This window comes from Canariomyces notabilis, assembly GCF_033297395.1.
Source record: "Canariomyces notabilis strain CBS 508.74 unplaced genomic scaffold N656scaffold_8, whole genome shotgun sequence".
Lineage (NCBI taxonomy): Eukaryota > Fungi > Ascomycota > Sordariomycetes > Sordariales > Chaetomiaceae > Canariomyces > Canariomyces notabilis.
Window position 1 is genome coordinate 495,115 of NW_027041830.1, and position 22,195 is coordinate 517,309.

The window sequence follows — 22,195 nt, forward strand, 5'->3', positions numbered from 1 at the left end:
CCGATCTCTTGGTGGCTGCAGCCCCACTTTGGAAAGAGCTCCATCATTCTGCAATACATGGGCAGTACACCAGGTCGGCGCGCATCTTAATCGACCGTTGCGAGCTCAGCCCATCCGGATACCACGATTCGACTCCCAACATCTCGCAGCGCATCTGTTGAGCGGGCCAAGATGGCGTCGAGGGGTCTCCAGTTTATCTCGTCGGCAGCGATTCCGGCGGCCGTGGCTGTCGGACTAATCCAGTCGTCCATGTACGATGTCAAGGGTGGCTCCCGAGCAGTTATTTTCGACAGGTTGAAGGGTGTCAAGGAGGAGGTGGTCAGCGAGGGCACGCATTTCCTGATTCCCTGGCTTCAGAAGGCCATTATCTTCGATGTCCGGACAAAGCCGCGAATCATCCCGACAACGACGGGGAGCAAGGATCTACAGATGGTCAGCTTGACGCTGAGAGTGCTACACCGGCCGGAAGTGCAAGCACTGCCCAAGATCTACCAGGTTCGCTATGATTCTCCTCGTTTTGATGTTAGGTATCCATATTGCTAAACTCTGCACCACAGAACCTCGGCCAAGACTACGACGAACGTGTGCTGCCATCGATTGGCAACGAAGTGCTCAAGTCGATCGTGGCGCAGTTCGACGCGGCGGAGCTCATCACCCAGCGCGAGGCGGTGTCCCAGCGGATCCGGCACGATCTTTTGAAGCGGGCGAGCGAGTTCAACATTGCCCTTGAGGACGTGTCCATCACACACATGACGTTCGGCAAGGAGTTCACCAAGGCGGTCGAGCAGAAGCAGATTGCCCAGCAGGATGCGGAGCGGGCGCGCTTCATTGTTGAGCGGGCCGAGCAGGAGCGGCAGGCCAACGTTATCCGTGCCGAGGGTGAAGCAGAGAGTGCCGAGACCATCAGCAGGGCAATTGCCAAGAATGGTGATGGCCTGATCCAGATTCGAAAGATTGAGGCCAGCAGAGAGATCGCGCAGACACTGGCGAGCAACCCCAACGTGGCCTATCTACCTGGTGGGAGCAAGGGGACGAATCTGTTGATGAACGTTGGAAGAGCATAGGCGGGGAAAGGAGGCTGTTGGCAGGGGCAAGCATGAAGGCACAGGTGATGATCGGGATGGTCCTGTATTACTACTCAATGACTACTGTATTCTCCGCTTCGGGACCGGTATAAATGCGAGCATTGGCTTTTCGCTTCACGGCATAGTGAACTTGGGTTTGAAAGGAGGAGATGATACCGTTGGGATCGTCATCATTTTCCGGCCACAGACGTCCAAACTATACCCACAGGTTTCACACTTGCAGTAACGTACACAGCCTTTTCAATATCATGACTCTCAAATCTAGATACTTTCATATGAGGATGTTTTGTGGCAATTGGAGTGCTGTTGTGGCTTGACATTGTGGTAGGTAGCAGGCCCAATGATGTAGCTGCGCTTGGCCATCTTAGGTCTTAGGTAATGCACGTTGAAATGCCCTGCAAGACGACTGCATTCAACAGATCTGGGTTTAACAAAGAGAACGTGTAGCAGAAGCATTCATGAAACATTATTCATAGACGACTCTGCCGAAGCTAAAAATATCATACTCCTTCTACCTCGCCTCTCCCCATTTGCAAATGCTGCCCTCCGTTCTGATTCTTGAGTAAGTCAATTGCCAGTGCAAGTTGCCTTCGACCATCGCAACCGGCTCCAACCCATCAATCCTTCATCAACCCGACTCCCGGCAGGAGATCAAGAAACAAAAGGCGTTAACAAAGGAACAAAAGAGGTCGAGTCGCCAACTGCATGGTCTGCACGAGAGAAGTTCCAAGAAGAGTGGTTTCCCTTTTGGCCTATTATCCTTGGACTCGCTCTCGTCGACAAGGAGATTGTCTCCAAGACTTGGTTTCAAAATTACCACACGACCAGGCTGCCATATCTCAAAATCACCGTTGGACCACCTTCTCTCTGTTCAGTCGATCTCGAGGTTGGACTACCCGTTGGCGGTTCCGGGCTATCAGGCCGCGCGCTTTCGTGGGAACAGGGTAAGACACCAGACCTACAGGCATTCTGGAATCTGGACTGGGATGCGTGCTCGGATATTCTATACCATCGCCGCAAAACGCTCCGTTCCACCGTCACTGGCCAAGTTGGCTCCTTCCGCTATTTGTTCGCTGACATATCCGTTTCTTCTCATCAAGACTTCGCCTGAGGTTGCACATAACTCACCCAAGACACCGGACTCGTCTTGTCACAGTGAACGCGATGGAGGCCGTTCTGCGAAACTTCAAGATGATCCCCTGTCCCACAGGGGACAGCTGTACAAAGCCTAAATGCCCGTTTGAGCACACCTGGGACAGGAAGCCTCCCCCAGCTCCCGCAGCTCCCGCAACCCCCAACCAGGAGAATCAGGGAGAGGGGCCACGAAAACGTCGAAAGGTCTCATCGGAGCCTGCGCAAGCCCCGGCAAAGCCCAGTCTCTCGTCTGTAAAGGAGCCTGTCTCGCCGCCAGCCCTGAAGCGTAAGGTTGCTTCACCGGCCGTTACACCTGTTGCAAGCCCAGCATTGCCTAAACCTTCACCGGTCTCCGTTGTGTCAACGCCGGCCAAGCCTGAGCAGGACATCACGCCCCAAAAGGCCACAGGTTCTGGAATCACTCCTCATAAGGATGCACCTAAGGCTACGCCCCGGAAACCAGAAGGGCTGAATCCTCGGCATCTGAAGATGGCAGCGCCGGCCGCCCATGACTTCCGATACAAAGCCTTGAAGCTTCTCCACGAGCAATTCCAGCGTCTCAACAATGAGCTAAAAAAGGACGCAAAGGACGATGAGCAGAAACTCGTGCTCTCGGATCAGGAGCTGATCTGGATGGCCCTCGATAAAGAACAGCATGCAGCAACCGATAAGCCGACCATCTATCAGAACGTCATCAAGAACCAGATTATGGTGTACAAGCGCATGACGCCTGGCCAATGGAAGGATGAGCGGGTCGCTGCACTTAAGAAAGAAAAGGCTCGCGCAGCCACCAGCTCGGGGAAAAAGCTAACTACAAAACCGATACTTGGCCCTCCCAAGGTGATCGAGACTGGCCTCACCGCTCAGCAAGAAGTCCACTTCCTCTCCCATCTCTATACCCCTATAGACAAACTTGCCCAGTATGGCTATGTCCACACCCCTCCGAGCGACGAGGAGATTGCGAAGGCCCGTGAGGGAGAGAAGGCGTCATTGGGATGGGAGGTCTGCGATCGGTGCTCAACCCGCTTCCAAGTATTCCCCGGCCGGCGCGAGGAAGATGGAGCCCTGGCTTCAGGCGGCCAATGCGTCCATCACCCGGGGCGCATGTACTATCCGGAGCGGGCGCCTGGCGAGACGGACAAGCCGGCAAGACGGTACCGGTGTTGCCAGCAGGCGGTGGGCGACTCACCAGGCTGCGCCACGGCCCCGACACATGTCTTCAAGACTACGTCCCCGGCACGCTTGGCCACCGTAATACCGTTTGAGCGGACGCCTCCGAATCCGCTGGCGCCAAAGGACCGTGCCGTGTGCTTTGACTGCGAGATGGGTTACACGGTCCGCGGCATGGAGCTGATCCGGCTGACGGCCACGAGCTGGCCAGATGCCAAGGAACTGCTGGACGTGCTGGTCCAGCCAGTCGGGGAGATTTTGGATCTCAATTCGCGGTACTCGGGCGTGTGGCCCGAGGACATCCGCAATGCCGTGCCCTGGTCGGCCAAGGGCTTGAGCAGCGCCCAGGACGAACCAGACGGGCAGGGAGAGAAAAAGGAAGAAGAACAGGCAAAGGAGCCGCAGCCGGGGCGGAAGAAGATGCAAATCGTCTCCTCACCCATCGTAGCTCGCGACCTTCTCTTCTCGCTCATCTCTCCCGAGACTCCCCTGATCGGCCACGGGCTGGAGAACGACCTGAACGCGGTGCGCATTGTGCACCCGACCCTGATCGACACGATTCTGCTTTACCCGCATCGCCGGGGCCTGCCGATGCGCTACGGCCTCAAGATGCTCATGGAAACGCACCTGAACAAGGCCATCCAGGTTGAGGGCGACCCCGAGGCGGCCATGGGCCACGACAGCGCCGAGGATGCGCGCGCAGCCGGAGAGCTGGTGCGGCTCAGGGTGCAGGAAAAGTGGGCCGAGATGAAGAGCCAGGGGTGGAGGCTTGTTGACGGGGCGTTTGTGCCCCCTGGCTGGGGAGAGAAGAAGGGTGGCTCGCTGAGTGAGGCGTTTCTTGAGGAGGGTGAGGTGGGTAGTGGGGATGAGGCTGTGGAACTTAGCGGTTGATGGTGGTTACAAGGGGAGGGGTGTCATCCGACTGGATGGGATGCGTATACCAGTGGAATGGCCCGGGCAGCTATGACGGCCATTGATGCCCGGATCATGGGAGCCTCCTCTTGATGAAGGGCAATGTTTCCGCCGGTCATGGTTCTCGCATATAGGCACGCAAGAGCAATGAGTTAACTCAGCGAACGGTACAGCCGCGTCGCCCAGGTGCGTGTTTGTTGGTATGACGGACACGACCGCTGGCAAGTGCTTAGCAGACCTGGCTCAACTAAATTCTTAACCTTCCATCACCGTCATTTGAACCTGTATCAAAACGATACGACCCTCCACCCATCACCACCCGTCGCTTGGAACCCCATTCTCCCTCTCCCATCTCCTCCTCTCCAAGTCCACGTCCATCCACCACTGATGCGTCGTCTCCCTTTTCTTCTTTGGCAACGCCAGTATCATTGGCTCTCCACTACTACTTTCAGCCTCTGCTGCCACCCTTGAATCCCCTACATCATCATGATTTTCCTCCTGCCATGGCTTGGGCGTGAGGATGTAGTGCACGCACTTGACCTTGCCGTCATTCTCGCCGCGCCAGAGCCGGTCGTGCACACCGGGCCAGCGCATCGTCTTGAGCGCGTTGTACACCCACGGCAAAACCCGCCACCGGCCCCGGAACAGGTCGCTCAGCAGCGACTGGTCGGCGAAGGGCAGTTTGCTGCTGATCTTGGTGGTGGTGGTCTGGTTGGGAGAGGTGGAGGTGGAGGCGGAGGTGGAGGTGTTGGTGAGGTAGGTGCAGATGGCGGACCATGTCCTCTCCGATGGGCGCAGCACGAGTAATCCACCGTTCAGCTCGCCCTCTCCTCTGCCTCCTCGTTCAAGTTTGTCAACATCACGCTCCAGATTTGTGCTGCTGCTCTCAGCTTGTCCATCATCCAGCAGCTGCTGCAACTCCTTCTCCAAGCGGGTATACGCGCACGTCTCGCGGGTCCAGTCGCGCGGGTAGTGTGCAAAGCCGCGCGGGTTGCAGGTGCACGCGTGGGCCGCGGCGAGGGCAATTTCATCTTCATCTTCATCACCCTTCCCCTCCCCGCCTTTCTCACCACCCCTGTGAAGGAGCAGGGCATCATTGTCGAGCAGCTCGTCCATGTTCCCCAGTACGAGCATGTCGGCGTCGAGGTGCGCGAGCCGCGAGTACTGTGTCAGGGAAAAAACCACCAGCTTGGTCCAGTTGAGCGCGAACCGCGGGTCCACGCCGCCGCCGCTGCCGATAACTGGTTGGAGTGGCGTGACGGCTTGGTACGGGATCCCTCGTGCGCGGAGGGGGGCGAGCCCGGATTCAGGGAAGGTCGAGGGCGTGTAGAGGGCGACGAGCGGGTGTTTGGATCGGTGCTTGATCTGGAGCGAGTAGTGCAGCGTGAGGAGACCGGGGAGGTAGGAGAGGGTTGTTATGAGGACGGCCCAGACTGTAGAGCGGTTTAACCGTTGAAAAGGGGGTTAGTTAGTTGGTTGACTAAGGGGGAAAGGGAAACGGGAAGGTAGGTGGGGAACGACGGGGGACGGACTCCTGTCTGAGTCGACGGCCTTCTTGCCGTCGGACATGTTGAGCGGGAGGGAAGACATTTTGGACTGACTGCTGGACTGCAGGATGGGGGGGAAAACAAACTGGACTGCTACTTCTGAGAGACTATGATCAGACCAGGGGAGTGGATATGATCTTATACCGGTAGAACATCCATCATGGGGAACACCCGACCCCGACCAACCCAACCCCCTTTCCCTCCTTACGGTTCGGTTCACTTGCGTCGCGTAACATGGTACTGCCGCTCGTATATCCCCCCGAGGACAAGGGAAACTGCATTGTATGCAGAGCAGCACTAGTACTAGGGTTCAGGTCTACCCTAGCCTGGTGGTGCCAACACCGTGACCATGACAGCCCGGGCATGAGCAGGAAGTCGAGCCCAGCCATGAGTAAGCCGCTTGCATCAACTACACACTACTACATAGATTCCAAGTAACCGTCCCTGGCATGACAAGCCGTTAGCCGTTTATCATAACCGGCCACAAAAAGCAACACAAAACACCAAACCCGGCGCATGCCTGTCGGCTAGTACATTGTGTGCATGTCCCTGTGTGTGATCTCTGACTTTGTAGCAACTTAGCTGCTCACCCATGATCCATCCCTACGCCCCCGTCGGCACAGCACAGGGAACATTCAACATAGCCCGGTCGGGTGAAACCTTACCTGAAGGAAGAACTAATCCGTTCTGGGCTTCATATCACCGAGGTCCCAAAATTGCTTGCTTGGACTTGCCCCCTCAACCGTTGATATCGGCGGTATTGACCTTATGCCTATTCCTGTTCACCGCCAACAACCTTCACAGCCTGTCTGCTTTCCTTAGGTACTGTATTGTACATACACAACACCTAGACGCAAAGATGTAAGGAGTTAAGTACCTAGCCCTCACACCAGGACCTCGTTGATAAAGAGAAAGTACATACATCGAGAATATAAACTTTTTATTTCTACACCGCTACACCACACTATCTCCCTAATATATCCATCTACCCAGCTAGATAGATATCTCATGTCTCATGTCTCCTTCCGCCTATCCATCCACCCCTCCGTTCGTCACAGGCCTCCCGCCTAGCTGCCTAGCTGCCGTCCCTTCTCACAAGTCCAGTAGTGACACACACGGACCATGTCACGTCGTGCCGTGTCGTGTCGTGTCATATTCATGTACAGTACATGGTCGTACTGCTCCGCCCGCCGGCCAGGCATGAAAAAAAAAAGAACGATGCCCAGCAATTGCATCTCCGCCATCCGTCAGTCCGTAATCTGCCTTCCCTGTCCAACCATGCCCCCCGTTCCACCCCCCTCGGGTCAAGGAATCCGTCACCGCCAACCCTTGCTTGACCCTTGACCGCCAACAGTAAACAAGAGGGACAGGCCCACCCACACGTGCAAAGGGAACGGGGCAAGCTGAAAAGAGGTATACAGCTTGGGAGGTAGGGGGATGGTAAGGGCGTAGTAGTAGTAAAGGTAGTGGCAAAGGCGGAGGAAGAGAGGGGGAGCTGGAAAAGAAGATCGGTTGGGCAGGTAAATAAGGTGGCGGATGTTGTCATGTTCCTCCTCCTCCTCACTTTGCTTATCTATCCCAGGGACCAAGAGCGCCGCCAAAGCCCCTTACCCCTGAAACAGCTATCCATCACAGCCACCAACGATCGCCTGCGGCCTGGAAAGAGGGAGAGCGCCCAAACCAATCACGCCGGAACCCGCACCACAGCCCTCGTGAGCCGGGATTGCGGCATGCTCATTCCGCAACGCCTACCATACCCCCCTGCCCACGCCCACGCCCACGCCCACGCCGTGCCGTTTTCATTACTCCTGATTTGGACGCCTTCGATCTCCCATTCAAACTATGCTTTTGTACGCCGAGTGCAGGGAAAAGCCGCAGGACAACTACCGGCAAACGCAGCCTTGGACTCATCATCAGATTCGCTGGTAGAACAGCAGGTACGCGACCTTGTTCTCCTTCATGCTCTCCTTGTGTTGCTTTGCGGCGGCTTTCTGTCCGTTGCTGCTGCTGGCTGGCGAGGCTCCGCCGTTGACAACGCTGCTCCACTTCTTGCCTGGGGTCGCTTGCTTCCAGCCACCGTCGTCGCCGGCATCCTCGTCGTTGATCCCAACAAACCTATTGCTAGTCCCGGGGTTGCCAACCTCCCTCCGGCCGTGGTCGCCAGAACCCACTTTGGGCGCGTCCTCCTCTGCGCCACCCTCGGCAACGTCCTCGTCCCGGACGCGTCTGATGACTGTATCGTCAATGCGGATCCACTCGCGGCCATCTTGACGACGGACATCCACCGTGTAGTGCCCGCCGCTGGCGTTCTTCCCGTGGTGGTAGACGACGGCAATCAGCCGGTACCGCGGGGCGCCAGAGTTCTCGGCGAGGATGCTGTTGCGCTTCTGTCGCGACAGAACCTCTCGGGGGAACTCAAACTCCAACGGGTAGCCAATCTTCTTCCAAATCTTCACGGTGCCGCCGAGGCCCTCGGCATCGAACTGGAACCGCTTCAGGTGGAGAATAAGAACCGGAGGCACCGACTCGATAAACACTTGCTTGGTGGCCCGGACGTCTTTGCCGTGCGGGGAGTTGAAGTCGCCGTGAAGGACCTCTGGCCGCGTTAGCCCTTTCAAGGCATCAATGATATTCCGGATTTCGGGCGAGCCGATGTCCAGCTGGAGAGGCTGGTACGGCTCGAGAGTGACCGAGTTTTTGTTGCCTGGGACGCGCAGCTCAGAGCGAAGCTGCCCACCAAAGATCTTGGTGATTGGCGATAACGTATGCGAGTGGCCAGAGGACCGGGTGACGGCCGAGCGCTGACGCGGCCCTACCTCGAGCCAGTCATCCCCGCCCTCGGATGGAACATTGGAGGTGGGAGATGGGAGCGACGAGCTTGGGGCGGTCGAGCTGATCGACGTGGACGCGGCACGCATCACCTGGGAGCATTCATCATGCAGGCCTTCGAGAAGGAATCCAAGAAACTCTTGAGCATCCTGCTGGTGACCACGCTGCAGGCTTGTCAATGATCGTGTTGGGAACAACAGAGTGCGATTATGTACTTACTCTCATGCTTGCAAAGCGCGGCAGCTTGCGGATGGCATCGTAAACAAACTCGGGGGTAAAGGGCTCGCCATATTGCTCGTATTCTTCGCTCTTCAGTCTTTTCTTGAGCTGCTCGGCCGAGGCCGCAGAGTCAATTACCTTGAACTCGCGCATGAACATGATCCTAATTGCCATGGATTAACACAAGTTCGACGCTGTATTGGTTCCGGCGCAACTCACATGGCATCCAGCAGTGGGGTGTCGCTCTTGAAGCTGTGGGCAGCCTTCTTGCCCACTTGATCCAAGAAGTCAAAGAAAGGAATGCAGAAGATGAGAACTTGTAAAACCTGAGGTATCCGTTAGACGCACATATGACTCGACTTGCGGGACCAGGCTCTTACAGAATTCATATAGCACATATTTCCCGTATTCACTAATCCCCTGGGCTCTACAAAGACCAGCTTGTCTTGGGCACCTGGTCGGTATGCTTCCAGGGCTTCGGCCAGTGAGCTTGCATTAGCCTTTGCAAAACCGCTCCCTGCGCCCGACGTGCTGCTGGTCCCAGCGGCTGCGTCACCGTTGGTTTTGAACGCAATAGTGGCCGAGCTCTGGCTGGCAGCCGGCGCAGGCTTTGCAAAAAGACCTGTCCACAACTTTGGCTTCGGCGGAGCAGGTGCGGACGGGACAGCGTCTGTTGTCGCCTCTGCTGTGTCGGCCGAACTATCTGCTGGCGTTTCGCCCGACACACTGCCAGCGGCATCAGCGCTAACCTTGGCATCGCCAGAGCTGTTCTCGGCACCGCCAGCAGGCTTGGGTTCCTTGGGGCCAGCTTTAGGCAAAGCAGGGATCACTGGGACTGCGGGAACTGCAGAGACGGTCGATTGCGCAACCGGTTTCACGGCGATTGTTGGCGTTGATTGGGGTTGCTGCACTGAGCTCGGCGTGGTAGGAGAGGTTGATACGGTATCCTCAGATGGCTGGTCTTGTGTAGAAGGGGTCTCGGATCGGGCGGGGAGGGTCTCATTGGTAGTATTAGACTCTGGTTGCGGGGTGCTGACAGCCTGTTGCCGGGTTTCCGACTTGTGATCCTGCTTCTCATCGGCGGCAACGTCTTTACGGGGTGCAGAAGAAGCCTCTGCAACCGGATTGTGTTGGTTAGGCAGCTCTAGTCGCTCAGCATCGGCACCTAGCAGTTTCCTTCTCCTTAGCTTGGATGCTCGAGAGGGAAATGGGGCATCAGGAACTGATAGCCAAGGCAACTGGAGAAAAATCAGCGTTAGGCACTCAACATGTCCGAGAGCAAATAAGAGACGTACCGGCGGTCGAAAGGGTTCGTTGTGGAGTGGCAGGGATCGTGTCGGGGACTGTTGAGCTTGGGGTACGGAGTGTTGTTGAGAGGGCTCCTGTTCTGGCTGGGCTACCGGCTGAGACTCGGGGTGAGGCTGCGGCTCACGCTCAGGCTCGGGATGTTGCAACGTTTGTGCTGACTCTGGACGTTGAACCATCTCATGTACCTGCTGGACGGAAGGGGTCATAGGGGGAGGCACAACGTGGGAGTGTGTTGAAGACGGCGTGTGTGGCAGAGGAATTGTGGTCGGTACGGGCGGCGGCGGAACATGGTAGGGCGAGGACACGATCGGGGAGTGTTGGGCTAGCCGGGGGTAAGTCTGCGGCAGTGGCACATGGTAGTGCTGCATGGACGGCGGCGACCGAGCGTAGCCGGTGGATGGAGGGTATGGCATGTAGGCCGGACTGGGCATTGCGCCGTTTGAATAGGGCTGGTGGTGTACATAATAAGGAGCAGCTGTATAGGCGTTGGCCATGGGCGCCATATAGCCGGGATACATGGACTGGCCCACGACGGCAGGCTGTTGATGATAGTGGTGGTGGTGATGGTGGTGGGGAGGGACATAGTGCTGTGGCCGGCCTCCACGGCCCGATCCAGGGCCTCCGGCGGCGGGCACGGGACCCATGTCGGCACCGCTTTGCACCTGCTGCCCAGCCGGCAGATGCCCGCGGGTGTTCATCATGCCGGCCTGGGGTGCTTGGTGTCGTTGCGGTAGCTGCTCACTTTGATGTGAGGGCCACCGCGGCGAGATAGGGTGTGGCGGAAACCCAGCAGAGAGGCCAGGCTGATCTTATCTTGGACGGCGTCGATGGAGCGGGTCGGCGCGTTGAGGCAGAGGCGTCGGCGATGACGACGCTGATGTCAGGGCGCCTTCTCTTTTTCCCTTTTTATTACGATTATTATTGTTCGTCCTTTGGTCGGTCGGCCACTGCGTGCTGGATAATTACCGCGACAGTGGCTGCTGCTGTTTGCCGGCTACCCTAACCGGTGCACCTTTGTGTCGTGCGTCGATCGGATCGAATCGAATCGGCAAAACACAATGCTTCGTCCCTTGCTACCTCGTTGAACTCGGCCCTTCCTGTCGGTCAGCCGCGGACGCATGAAAAGCGACAATGTCGAAATACAAACGCATTGAGCGGGCCTCGCCAAGCAACGCGCAATGCTATGCCCAAGTGAAGGCGATGGTTGGACCGGGTGGCTTGCTGCTCTCTTGTGACAAAATTTATGTCGGCTGCTCTCTGTTTCTAAAAACACCCAAGACGATAATCTACCTTACATAACCTTGCAAGGCTAGGGAGTTAGGCGGCAAATGCCTATTGCCGCTAGGCGCTTGGACCATACCTTCGCACCGGCAATGCCAAGTCCTTTACAGGCTTACAAATACTGTATTATGCTGTACGGTACAATATAAATCAGATGAATTGTCAGCCCCTGACCCGGGTGGTCAAGACTCAAGAGCAACCTTGCTAGCCAAAAACAATCCACCAAGCATCGGTCATGGTGCGAAGCGCTGCCAATGCCCATACATTGGCTTTTTAAACCTCCCTTTCCACATTCATCTGTCCTCAATACGCTTACTCGTCCCGAAAGAGCCATCTCCCTCCCCCGCGCATTGCTTCTCGCCATCTCTCCTCAACCACACTCCTCTCAATCTTCTCTGCTTCCTCCTTGCTTTTCGCAATCTCCTGTGTGCTGGGGAAATCGGGGTTCCAGAAGCCTGGCGGGGAGGGCCTCCGCGCGTATCTCTGCCGGTGCCGCCCATATCGGTTCGCCAAGTCCTGGGTTTTAGCTTTGAGCCATACCTCTTGCTGCTGATCCAGCGTCATACTAAGGTAGGACTTGTTGCCGAGATAGTCCTCTACCATTTTGATGTCCGCCTCTCGCGACAGTACCCCGGGGCCACCAGCGCCCAGTTCTGATTCCGCCAGAGCTCGGAACTGTTTTCCGCAGCACGCTGGGTCAATACACCCAGAGAGTTCGGCGCGCTCCCCTTTGTTTCGTACCACCTCGGTAAACGCGTGCTTGTAGCCATCGTTGAACTTCGGATTTACCTTGAACTCTTCGGCCCTGAGTTCTGCCAGCGGTCGGTCCCGGAGTCTACTGCCCTTTGTCGGGCCGCTTTTGTCCTGAGCATGTTTAGGAACCGGAGTGACTGTCTTAGCTCTGAGATCCGGGCACGCTTTGGTGCTGGATTCGGGGCTGTCACGGTGGTACCGAGCCGTCCGAAGAACGGAAGCAACCTGTTCCGGCGAGTTGCGATTCAAGAGTGAATGCAAGCGGCCGCGTTCCAATGGCAGATGCGTTGGCAGATCTCCTCCTCCTTGCAGTGGTCGCGGGGACAAGAACGATTCGAAGGCCTCCTCAGCAACATCGGCAATCGCGCCATCTAACGTCCAATTGAGGCCAATCGATGGCTTGCTGCCTGCGGATGCTCTTGCCGGTTTGCGTGGAGACAGCAATGATGCCGGAGAATGGTCTCTGTGCGTACCTAAAGGAGGTGCTGGTGTCTCAGCTGCGCTGTTTGCAGCGGGTGCTCTACTGCGATGTAGAGCAGTGGAGTTCCCGTTCACTCCTTGTACAGGCGCCTCTTCATCCCCAGAAGCCCGGCGCTCTGAGGGGCGCTGCTTCCTGGGTGTGGGCATGTACTCCCGGTCCCCGTCAAGGTCGATGCTCTCATGGGGAGAGAAAGTGACAGCTTCGCCAGTAATGACTGGGTCTGAACTGAGGTTGCCCTCGCGCTTTATTTTGCGAGAAGGGGTCCGTGTCTCAGGTTCGTCACCATTGTGCTTCCGTTTGCGTAGAGTTCGTTCCGAGACAATGATGGGCCCATCGGAAGAAGGTTCTTGTTTTATTACCACCGCACGCCCCGCATCCATGCATGGGGGCAGCGGCGGAAGATCATACTCTCTTTTCATATCGCTCAGCGTCCCTTCGTCAACTGCGACCCCGTCCTCTCTATGGCCCGTTTCTGGCCCGGTCGCTGCCGGTGTTGATGCTGCGCTTCTAATATCCACTGGCCTCGGCTCAGGGGTTGGTTCCGCGTTGGGCACCAAACCCAAGGTAGGAGCTATCCTGTTAGAACGAGGCCCGTCAGAGGCAATATCTGTTGGCTGATCCCTGAGTAACTTCCGTGCCGAGCTAGCAGCTTGCAGTCGGCCCTCGTCGCCTTCATCGTGCTGGAGCTTCTTCTCCAGTCTCTTGATCTTGGCTTCGAGTGAATCAGCATACTTGACCCATTTCAGCTGTGAATCCCGATACTTTCTCGCTGCCCGTTGGGTTTTCTCGTATTGCTCCCTTAGCGCTGTGTAACGCTTACTGAGACTGGAGTACATTTCACCCAAGTCTGGCTTCTCAGCGCGTGATGAAGAGGAAGCAGTTGAAACGCCCGCCTTCCTATTGGCGGATACCTCCGCAAGAACAGGTCGTGCGGCCTGTTGTGCATTATGCCCCGTCTGAGCCGACTTGGCGTTCTGTTGAGGGTTCTTATCTCGAAGCTGCGCGAGTTCCCGCACTAGTGATTGATTCTCCCGCTCGAGTTGGTCATTTCTGGCAGCAACTGCTCTCAATTGGCGAATCTCTTCCAAGAGAGACGCGTGGCGGCTTTGATATGTTTCTCGGATCACTATCATAGGTCAGTTGACTGTGCTAACTAGGACTCAATGGTCGAGGGACTGGAGATGCACGAACCGGTAGCTAGGTCTTTCTCAACCGTGTCGCAGACTGCTTCCAAAGCTGTCAAGATCTTTGACCTCCCCTCGAGAGCCCAATAATCCATTTTGGCGGGTGCGCAGAAGATGGAAGGAGAGGTTAGAATCTGGAAGAGATCGATGCCTCAGCCTAGCGTCATGTCGCGTCGCGTCATGACTTCCGAGACATTGTCGCAGAGGCCTGACAGATTGGCGCGCCAAGTCACATGACAGCCCTCTTTCGTCTAATTAGGTAACGTCCAGAATTTCAGCGATGTTTGCCCCTCCACGATTCAGACCATTTTCTAGATGTCCGAAGTACAGTCCCCCCCTTGTTTGTTCGTTAGCGCCTGACTTCAAGACCAGGGTCAGCCCTAAAATTTCCATTTTAACATCAAAACGGCCAAATTTGTAACGGAAAGAAGGCTCGAAAGAAAATAGTCTCATTGAGGAATTCTAGACACTCCTTTTTCTTGTATTGAATCAATTGTTCTGGCTGTTGAGAAGCGTTTCTCTGATTTCTGGACAAGGACCCTTGTCGAGAGTTCTGCGCTAACAAACAAACAAGGGGTGAACTGTAGGTAAGGTAGGTACGCACCAGTTGGACAGCCACAAACGTGGTATTTGGACCTCAAAATGCGAGCGAGCAGGCGAGGTAGACATTCTCCCTTCAGTTATTGACTTCCCTATGTGTGTAGGTCACATCACTTCATTGTCGGATGATCTCGCTCGGGCTTTCAGGGAATCTCCTTCCGTGCCTAGACCTGCAGTTCGCCCTTCTTTCCAAATTCATACGAAGTACCCTCGAGCCTATCATGATGCACGCCGAGTGAATACACTCAACAAGAACACTTGATCACGCTTTAGATGATCGTCTGCTTGAATAACGAAGGGGGAAGCAGGTCGCGGGGGCGACTAGCTTCCAGGTTGTAGAGCAACGCGAGCCCCTACAGATTGGCGTTTTGCCCTTCGGCTTCTATATCTGCCACCAATCTGTGGTTGTTGCCATTCTGCTCCGCTAACTTGCGACAGGGCTGTTAACTGGACCAGCTGCATCAGACTGCGATGTTGCGATCGGTCCACCCGGCCCGATGGACACTGATGCGAGGGAGGACTTGGAATCTGCAGAGATCCTGCCAATCTGGAGTAATACGCAGCAGATACTCCTTTCTAAAAGCCCGCCGAGCCGTGATTTCCCTCGCCCAAATGAGCCGGTTTACCTCCCGCCCGGATAACCCCTCCCCGGGTCACGGACAATCACCCAGGAGCTGCGCCTTGGTCTGCTTGACGTTCCGGTCAACTTGGCTTGGACTACTGCGCGGTTAGCTTGCGATTGTGTGATAAGCTGCATCTGAGAGAAAATGGTTCCGGTCAGGCAGCAGCCGAAGGCAGTTGTGTGGTGAGTCTTGACAAGGGCGGCTCATCGTCTTGAGCGATTGATAATGATATACTCCAGACGGCAACGTCAAGAGGATTGACGGGTGGCGTTAAGTGCGGCACATCGGGCAATCAAACAAGCAGGCCAAGAAATCATCTGCGAACATGCTTCCAACGGGGTTCCAGAAGACATCCCAAAAGGGCTGTCACAGCTACCGAACTGCACCCCAGGATAAAAAGCCCGGCACAGGAGTAGAAAATCAGTCCGGCTCGGCTCTAGACCGGCGCCAGGAGTTGCCCGTTCGCCCGGCAAAGAACCTGCAACGGCAGGGAAGGCTATCCGTACACCACATAGTCAAGCTCGGTTCCATTCTTTGACCGAGTTTCTTCCTACGCTAGTTGCAGATGGATCTGATACATCATGTATCTGATGAGTTGCCGAATCTTATACATGCCTAGTAGATCCCAGAGCACCGGGGCAAAACCGGAGGTCCAATAGCTGCTTACATACTTGAGCGGCCAACGCAGGCCACGTATCGGGTCAGCATTGGCCCACTAACTATAGTTGACATGTATAGTGAAGGGAAGAGACAGGCTGGGGCAAAAGATGTGAACTCTGCAGCATCTCAACCTCCTGAGCACTCAGGGGGCGATAAGACACTAGGTAGGAGCCCTTATATCACAAGCTCCTTACTACTAGCAGTTGCCTACCTAGGTAGTCAGGTAGTCATGTTCCGCATCCAAATGTTACACCAGTGTATCCCTAGGTGAAAACGGAAACCTGAAATCTAGGCAATGGAGAGATAACGCTGAACCGAAAAGGCATCCAAAATCTTTGGTTCAAGGTACCTCGGCGTAAGGGCATGCAGGGGCGATGCAACTGCCCCAAGTTTTCTCAAGCAGTCAAGCTTCACACTGCCAAAGCTGCATACAACCGAGAACACTCGCATCTGGCCGGCGTCTTTCTCCGAGCTCGACCTTCAAAGAAGTCTCGCCCAAACCTGAGGCTGTCAGAAACCCTCGACAGCTAAATTCAGGCGAAAGGGCTAAGGGGCAGGGGTGCCCCACATCCACCCGTCACGCAGAAAATTTCAACAGCAATTCCTTCATTTCGTTCGTCTCTTTTTTCCATACCTTCCTTATCCAGGATCTAGAAACAGTACTTAGTCCTGCCTTGCCCCTCCTGCTCAGCTGGTGTCTCGTTCCCCGACAAACTCTTCTCAACCAGTCTACCTTAACTTATCCCCAACATTTTCGAAAGAAAACCAGATCACGGACAGTTTGTGCCGCACACTCGCACAAACCGCTTCAATAATCAAGTTGTGGTCAGTACATCACCTCGAGTTGGATTGTATATGTGCTTTACCCCACACACCAAAGCCTCCCCCACCATTGCACTTTGCGCCCTCCTTCTTGAGCCCTCCAATACCAAAACCCAATTCAATCCTCAACCAGGAATTTGGAAACTTTCATCCTCTAGCAAAAAACTTACTGACCCTTTGATCGCCTCGCCCAGACTCTCCTGAATTCTGAGAGCTCTTACCTTTACCGACTACATATCCACGATGGATTACAGCAATCAGGGCCGGGCCTGCTTCACCTGTGAGTTTTCGTCGCACTTCGCTCGCTCTGGCTTCTGTTTGCCCCGCCGCCGTGATCGCTGTCCCGCCACCCACCCTTTTTGGGCGGGGGGGCTCGCGCGCATGGTGTGAGTGGTATCGTTCCCTAGCGGATTGTTTCCTTTTTTGATCTGCCGCCGAAAAACCGTACCGACGAGTCGCAAGCTCGCGCGCGTATATGGAAATATCATGAGCACATCATCCATCTGCCGGTCCTGGACATCGCAAATTCACCCCCGTCGCAGCAACACTAATCTCTGCTTGGCCTTGGAGCATGCCCGTCCATGCACTGGAGGATTGGTTATCCCCGGGCGCAATAGCTGGAACAAAAAGAGTTGGCCTCTGCCATGGCTTCTTGGAAATTCCCTTGCACTGTTCAGAACAATACGACCCCCAGAAGCTAAGTTGGGGAGAGACCATCTGACCGAGAGATAATAGGCGGCCAAACCACGCATCAGGTATGCCATCGCTGGCGATAGAGAGAGACAAGAGAGAATACGAGTTTCGGAGAGGTATTGCTCTGTGTGTTTCTAAGCGACTAACAAACTTGCTTCTAGGCCCGCGACTGCCCCAGCAAAGGCGCCCCGAAATGGTAGGTTACAGTTTTCTTCAGGCGCACCCATTGCTCCATGATGCTGACGAACTTGTCATTACAGTTACAGCTGCGGTGGCGAGGGCCACATGAGTGAGTGAACAGTTCTGAGGTTGCCCTCAAGGACAAACCCTGACTTGTTCGCAGGCCGTGATTGCCCCCAGGGCCCCAAAGACACAAAATCCTGCTACAGATGTGGCGAGGCAGGCCACATCTCTCGTGACTGCCCGTCGTCCGCCAGCGCTGGCGGCGGCGGTGGCCAGGCCGGTGCCGAGTGCTATAAGGTAAGCGCTGCGGTCAATCGAGAGAGAAAGCTGCTAACCGGGCGATCCAGTGCGGCGAGATCGGCCACATTGCCCGCAACTGCAGCAAGGGAGGCTCTTCCTTCGGCGGCGGCTACAACTCCGGCGGCTACGGCGGTGGCGGCGGCTATGGCGGCGGCCAGAGGACCTGCTACTCGTGCGGCGGCATCGGTCATATGTCCCGTAAGTCATTGTGAAACAGCCGACTCCCCAAGGCTCGTCTAACCCTTTCCCAGGTGACTGCGTCAGCGGCAACAAGTGCTACAACTGCGGTGTTTCCGGCCACTTGTCGCGTGAATGCCCCAAGGAGTCCACCGGCGGCGAGAAGATCTGCTACAAGTGCCAGCAACCTGGCCATGTCCAATCTCAGTGCCCGAACAACTAAGGTGTCGACATGTCGTCGAGCGCTTTCTTCTTACCCGCCCAGTTCTTCCGCCGCTTCATTGACCTATTGCATTGCTCCTGTTCGACGATCGGGTAGAAAGGGAGACAAGGAAGTTGACGACACGGGGTTGCGCCATAAACTGCCTTTCTAGTGGACAGATCTAGCGCTCGCGCGCCGGAGTTCCACGAGTTGTCTTGCTGGGTATCTCGGTGGCCATCTGGATACCCTCTCAGTTGGCATGTCCCTCGCCCAAAATTTATCGCATTCTGCGTTGGAACCATGAGGTTCCCGGGTCTTTCTATTTTCTGCTTTTTTCCCCTTTTCAATTTTCCCTACCTCATTTGTCACACTCAAAAAGCACGCATTCATGACGAGGGATCACACACCAGGCAATGGAAAAGTTTTGAACCATCTCGGCGTCTGGGGAAGGCTAAAGGCTACCTCACACAGGTTTCCAGGTCATTCATCATGCCGTGGAGCGCTGTTTTTGCTGCCGCTTCACTTTAGGGAACATGATGCGGCATCTGGTTTCTGGGGTTCATGTCACGGTTTACGGCTAGATCATCGGACTGGGATGGGGGTTTGTGTTGAGGTCCCATAGAAATCATAATGGTCCGGCTCAATAAGGTGTGAACTGAGCTTCAACAGTGATTGATATATGCAACCCGCAATGCGCCCTTGCTATGGATCGTCCCTGACGTAGCAACTATCCAGACCCCGCAAGATCAATGGGAAAGACATCTACCCTAGAATATCCAAACCAGATTTCCGCCCGCCATGAATACACCTCGTACAAATTTTATTCCAAATCTACAACACGGCCTTGGGCATGAACTTCATGGCTTGCCTCACACCCAGATCGCCTAGCACCTCCTCGGCGCCGCCCAAGATGGCGTCGAACTTGTAGGTGCGGTTGAAGTTCTCAATGACGCGGCCCATGCCCGTTTGCGTCAGGCCACGACCGCCCCAGATCTGTACCGCCTCGTCGGCGACCTCGTGCGCCGCCCGCGTCGCGCTCATCTTGAGCAGCGCGATGGGGCCTCCCAGATGCTTAGCCTGCTCTGAGTAGGGCATGTGGCACATTTGGTAGCTGGATGATAATGAATTAGCACTTTGGTGGAATAGGGTGGGGAGCGAACTGAGAGAGTATAGAATCTTACGTGATGGTCTCAAGCCACGACTGGTGCGACTCGCACAGGGCGATCATCTTGGCCAGCTTTTGCCGGATCACGGGCTGGTCGATGAGGCGCTTCTTGAAGACGAGGCGCTGGTGCGCCCACTTGAGCGACTCCTCCACCACGAGGCGCATGTACCGGATGGTGCCGCACGCCATGGTCCAGCGCTCATGGTTGAAGTTGGACAGAATCACGTAGATGCCCTTGTGCTCCTCCCCGAGCAGGTTCTCGACGGGCACCTTGACATTGTCAAACGTGATGTACGTCGTCCCCGCCGTCGGCGAGTACGACGTCTTGATGGGCTTGGTCTCGACGCCCTCGCCGCGCGGGATCAGTAGCACGCTCAGGCCCTTGCCCGTGTTGACGCCCGTCACAAAGTAGTCGGAGAAGACGCCGTTGGTGATCCACTTCTTGGTGCCGTTGACAATGTAGTGCTTGCCGTCGGGCGTCTTGACGGCCGTGGTGCGCAGGCCCGCCACGTCGGACCCGGCAAAGGCCTCGGTGATGGCCAGGCAGATCTTCTTCTTGCCGCTGAACACCTCGTCGCAGACGCGCTTCTTCATGGCCGGGTCCTTGCAGAAATTGAGCACGCATGTCAACCCAATCACCATGCCGGCCATGTTGCCGTCCTGGAACCCGCGGCAGCCCGGGCGCACCCCTTCCTGCGACATGACCAGGTCGTGGAAGTAGTCAAACTCCCTGCCGTCGACGGCGCCGTCCAGCAGGTTGACGCCGTGCAGGTGCTTGCCGGGCCCCATGCGCATGTGCAGCACGCCGGCCTTGGCCATGCGGTCGATCAGCTCCTGGTTGATGTACTCGCCCGAGCGCTCGCAGTCGAGGGCCACGGGCGTGATATACTTATCGGTGAACTCGCGCATGGCCCGCTGCAGCCGCCGGTGGCTCTCCTTGTAGTAGGGCGACTTGAACTGCGGGCGCAGCCAGAGCGGCTCGGCGTAGGGCACGGGCGACAGCCCGCCGACCTCGGGCGTGAGAATGGATTGCTTCTCGCCCTCGATGGTGCCGATGGCCAGGTCAGAGTACTTTTGGAGTACCTCGTGCCTGTGCAGGTTGTAGAAGGCCACGGTTGCGTCTGTCCCCGCTACCTGCCGCAGAACAGCCTCGCCGCCGGGATGCGCGTCGAGGAACTCGGAGACATCGTAGACGACTGTGTCGATGATGAACCACACGCTGTCCTCGGTTTTGCGTTTCGCGACCTCGGCGCGGGTAAAGGTCTTGGAGGGTACTTGGAGAGTCATGGCTGCGGTTTACGACAGGAAACGAGACAGAAGGAAAAGACAGAAAAATGCTGGGTGTTGTAGAAGGGCGATGGTAGCACTTTATTGATCCTCGGCATGTCCGGGGCCTGACCCGAACAAAGCAGGGGTGTCCGGCCTTGTCCCCGGACATTGGATGGCTTCCTTCGGCTCCTGCCCCTGGAACGACCTCGGCTCTGGAATCTGGGGTCATCGACTGTGGGGAACTTCTCGGCGGGCGTAATGTGTTGTTTGTGATTGGCTAGCGCCGCAGCCTTTCCGTCAGCGGAGCATGTGATGCTCGGTGCGGCGGGGACCTGACCGGTCGACGGGTGACAGATCTCCCAGTTGCACTGATCATTCGGGTTTTCTATACAACTCTTTACGGGATACAATTGAGGACTACAGTAGTATTATTTGATAGGTAAGGCGGATTATAGCGAGCATCATTGTCCATGGTTCAGGAACATCGTCCTGTATCGCAGCAGTTGCTCTAGCTCAAGGCTGCTGCCTGCTGTCAGCAGCTGCTAGATGCGGTCAGCCATCATTCAAAGAGTCAAAATCCCGTCCAGTGTCTGCGAGTGTTGAGGCTTCCAGTTACTGTTACTCCGTACTTCACAAATGCGGCTTGGATGCCATACCAGGGACGCAAAGCAACTCAAGAGCAGTTGATCAATTTTCTTGGTTTATATCATTGAAGGGAACTGCTCAGTTGCAAGCTTCATCTTGCAGGGCTGTTGCGAACTCACGTTCCACGCTTTGTCCCAATTGGGCAACCCCTCGCTCAACGTTCACCCCGCCTCGTCAATGACGAGATTCGAGACCTCAGCTTACTAGGCGGGGCTTTGATGCTGTCGGTAACGTACCGCCGGGAAATCTGAAAGCAGACAGCCTGGGAACCAATAGGAAACTTACTGCTTCCCCCGTGTGGTTTATCAACTGGCTCAACGCTCCCTGGACTCAAGTTACTGGTATTTCCTGTATCTCGGGCTGACTCCAGCTGGCCTATCTTGGCCCCTTTGTTGTACAGTACACTCGGTACAGTACATCATCATTCGTCCTCTCCCGAAAGGGCGGTAGCGTGGCTTCACGACAGCACCTACCCTATGCATCCAGGTTGTAATGTCCGACTTAGACTGATCTGGTACGTACATGCATACACCCATTCCGATGAGTGTGTTCCTCGAGCGGGAACAAATTGCATGTCCAGCGGATGGAGCGGGTTTAATGCCCCAACTGTTAAGCAGAACCAAGGGCTGGAGGTCAAGAGCATAGCTACTACCTTGTCCCTTGCCACCCCAGCCACGCACTCAAAGCCGTATCTCGATCACCAGACTTATCCGGTCTGATGATCGAGTACTGTCTTATCCAAATCCCGGGAGGTATCCGGAGGTCACCCAAATGAAGCCCCCGCTCCTTCCGCACTGGCATGCTGTTCTAAATTCGACTTGATCCGCTCCTGCATTCCATGCCCCCAGAGGCATATCGCGGCTGGACTCTTTCCTGATTATCGCCCTGGCTCGGCCCGCCAGGAACCCACACCACCATGACTTGATTCGCCCGATTATATACCCCTTTCCAGC

At 55.9% G+C, this 22,195-nt stretch overlaps 7 protein-coding genes across 7 annotated transcripts; 3 read left to right on the forward strand and 4 right to left on the reverse strand.

Moving 5' to 3' along the window:
- The first annotated feature begins 23 nt into the window (after positions 1-23).
- Positions 24-1,421, forward strand: N656DRAFT_778282 (uncharacterized protein). The gene is made up of 2 exons (XM_064814980.1): positions 24-495; positions 558-1,421. The coding sequence occupies exons 1-2, from the start codon at positions 172-174 to the stop codon at positions 1,062-1,064; spliced, it is 831 nt and encodes a 276-aa protein (XP_064671072.1). The 5' UTR covers positions 24-171; the 3' UTR covers positions 1,065-1,421.
- An 828-nt stretch (positions 1,422-2,249) lies between these two features.
- On the forward strand, positions 2,250-4,280 carry N656DRAFT_767828 (uncharacterized protein; the record flags this gene model as incomplete). Its single annotated transcript, XM_064813583.1, has 1 exon — positions 2,250-4,280. One exon carries the CDS (start codon positions 2,250-2,252, stop codon positions 4,278-4,280), a length of 2,031 nt encoding a protein of 676 aa, XP_064671073.1.
- A 333-nt stretch (positions 4,281-4,613) lies between these two features.
- Positions 4,614-5,735, reverse strand: N656DRAFT_707500 (glycosyltransferase family 8 protein; the record flags this gene model as incomplete). The annotated part of the gene is made up of 3 exons (XM_064811439.1): positions 4,614-4,706; positions 4,767-5,131; positions 5,165-5,735. Coding segments are annotated over 3 exons (1,029 nt in total), but the record flags the coding sequence as incomplete, so codon positions are not given.
- Positions 5,736-7,761: 2,026 nt separating this feature from the next.
- Positions 7,762-10,848, reverse strand: N656DRAFT_707830 (cysteine proteinase; the record flags this gene model as incomplete). The annotated part of the gene is made up of 5 exons (XM_064811460.1): positions 7,762-8,841; positions 8,897-9,059; positions 9,116-9,222; positions 9,277-10,134; positions 10,192-10,848. The coding sequence occupies 5 exons, from the start codon at positions 10,846-10,848 to the stop codon at positions 7,762-7,764; spliced, it is 2,865 nt and encodes a 954-aa protein (XP_064671075.1).
- A 744-nt stretch (positions 10,849-11,592) lies between these two features.
- Positions 11,593-14,105, reverse strand: N656DRAFT_828578 (SAE2-domain-containing protein). Its single transcript, XM_064818542.1, has 2 exons — positions 13,911-14,105; positions 11,593-13,845 (listed from the first exon to the last, which is right to left on the reverse strand). The coding sequence occupies exons 1-2, from the start codon at positions 13,996-13,998 to the stop codon at positions 11,798-11,800; spliced, it is 2,136 nt and encodes a 711-aa protein (XP_064671076.1). The 5' UTR covers positions 13,999-14,105; the 3' UTR covers positions 11,593-11,797.
- A 3,705-nt stretch (positions 14,106-17,810) lies between these two features.
- On the forward strand, positions 17,811-18,443 carry N656DRAFT_624216 (uncharacterized protein). Its single transcript, XM_064810344.1, has 2 exons — positions 17,811-17,982; positions 18,036-18,443. Exons 1-2 carry the CDS (start codon positions 17,929-17,931, stop codon positions 18,333-18,335), a joined length of 354 nt encoding a protein of 117 aa, XP_064671077.1. The 5' UTR covers positions 17,811-17,928; the 3' UTR covers positions 18,336-18,443.
- A 423-nt stretch (positions 18,444-18,866) lies between these two features.
- N656DRAFT_624385 (acyl-CoA dehydrogenase NM domain-like protein) lies at positions 18,867-20,835 on the reverse strand. Its single transcript, XM_064810345.1, has one exon. It carries the CDS (start codon positions 20,613-20,615, stop codon positions 19,341-19,343), a length of 1,275 nt encoding a protein of 424 aa, XP_064671078.1. The 5' UTR covers positions 20,616-20,835; the 3' UTR covers positions 18,867-19,340.
- Positions 20,836-22,195: the final 1,360 nt, after the last annotated feature.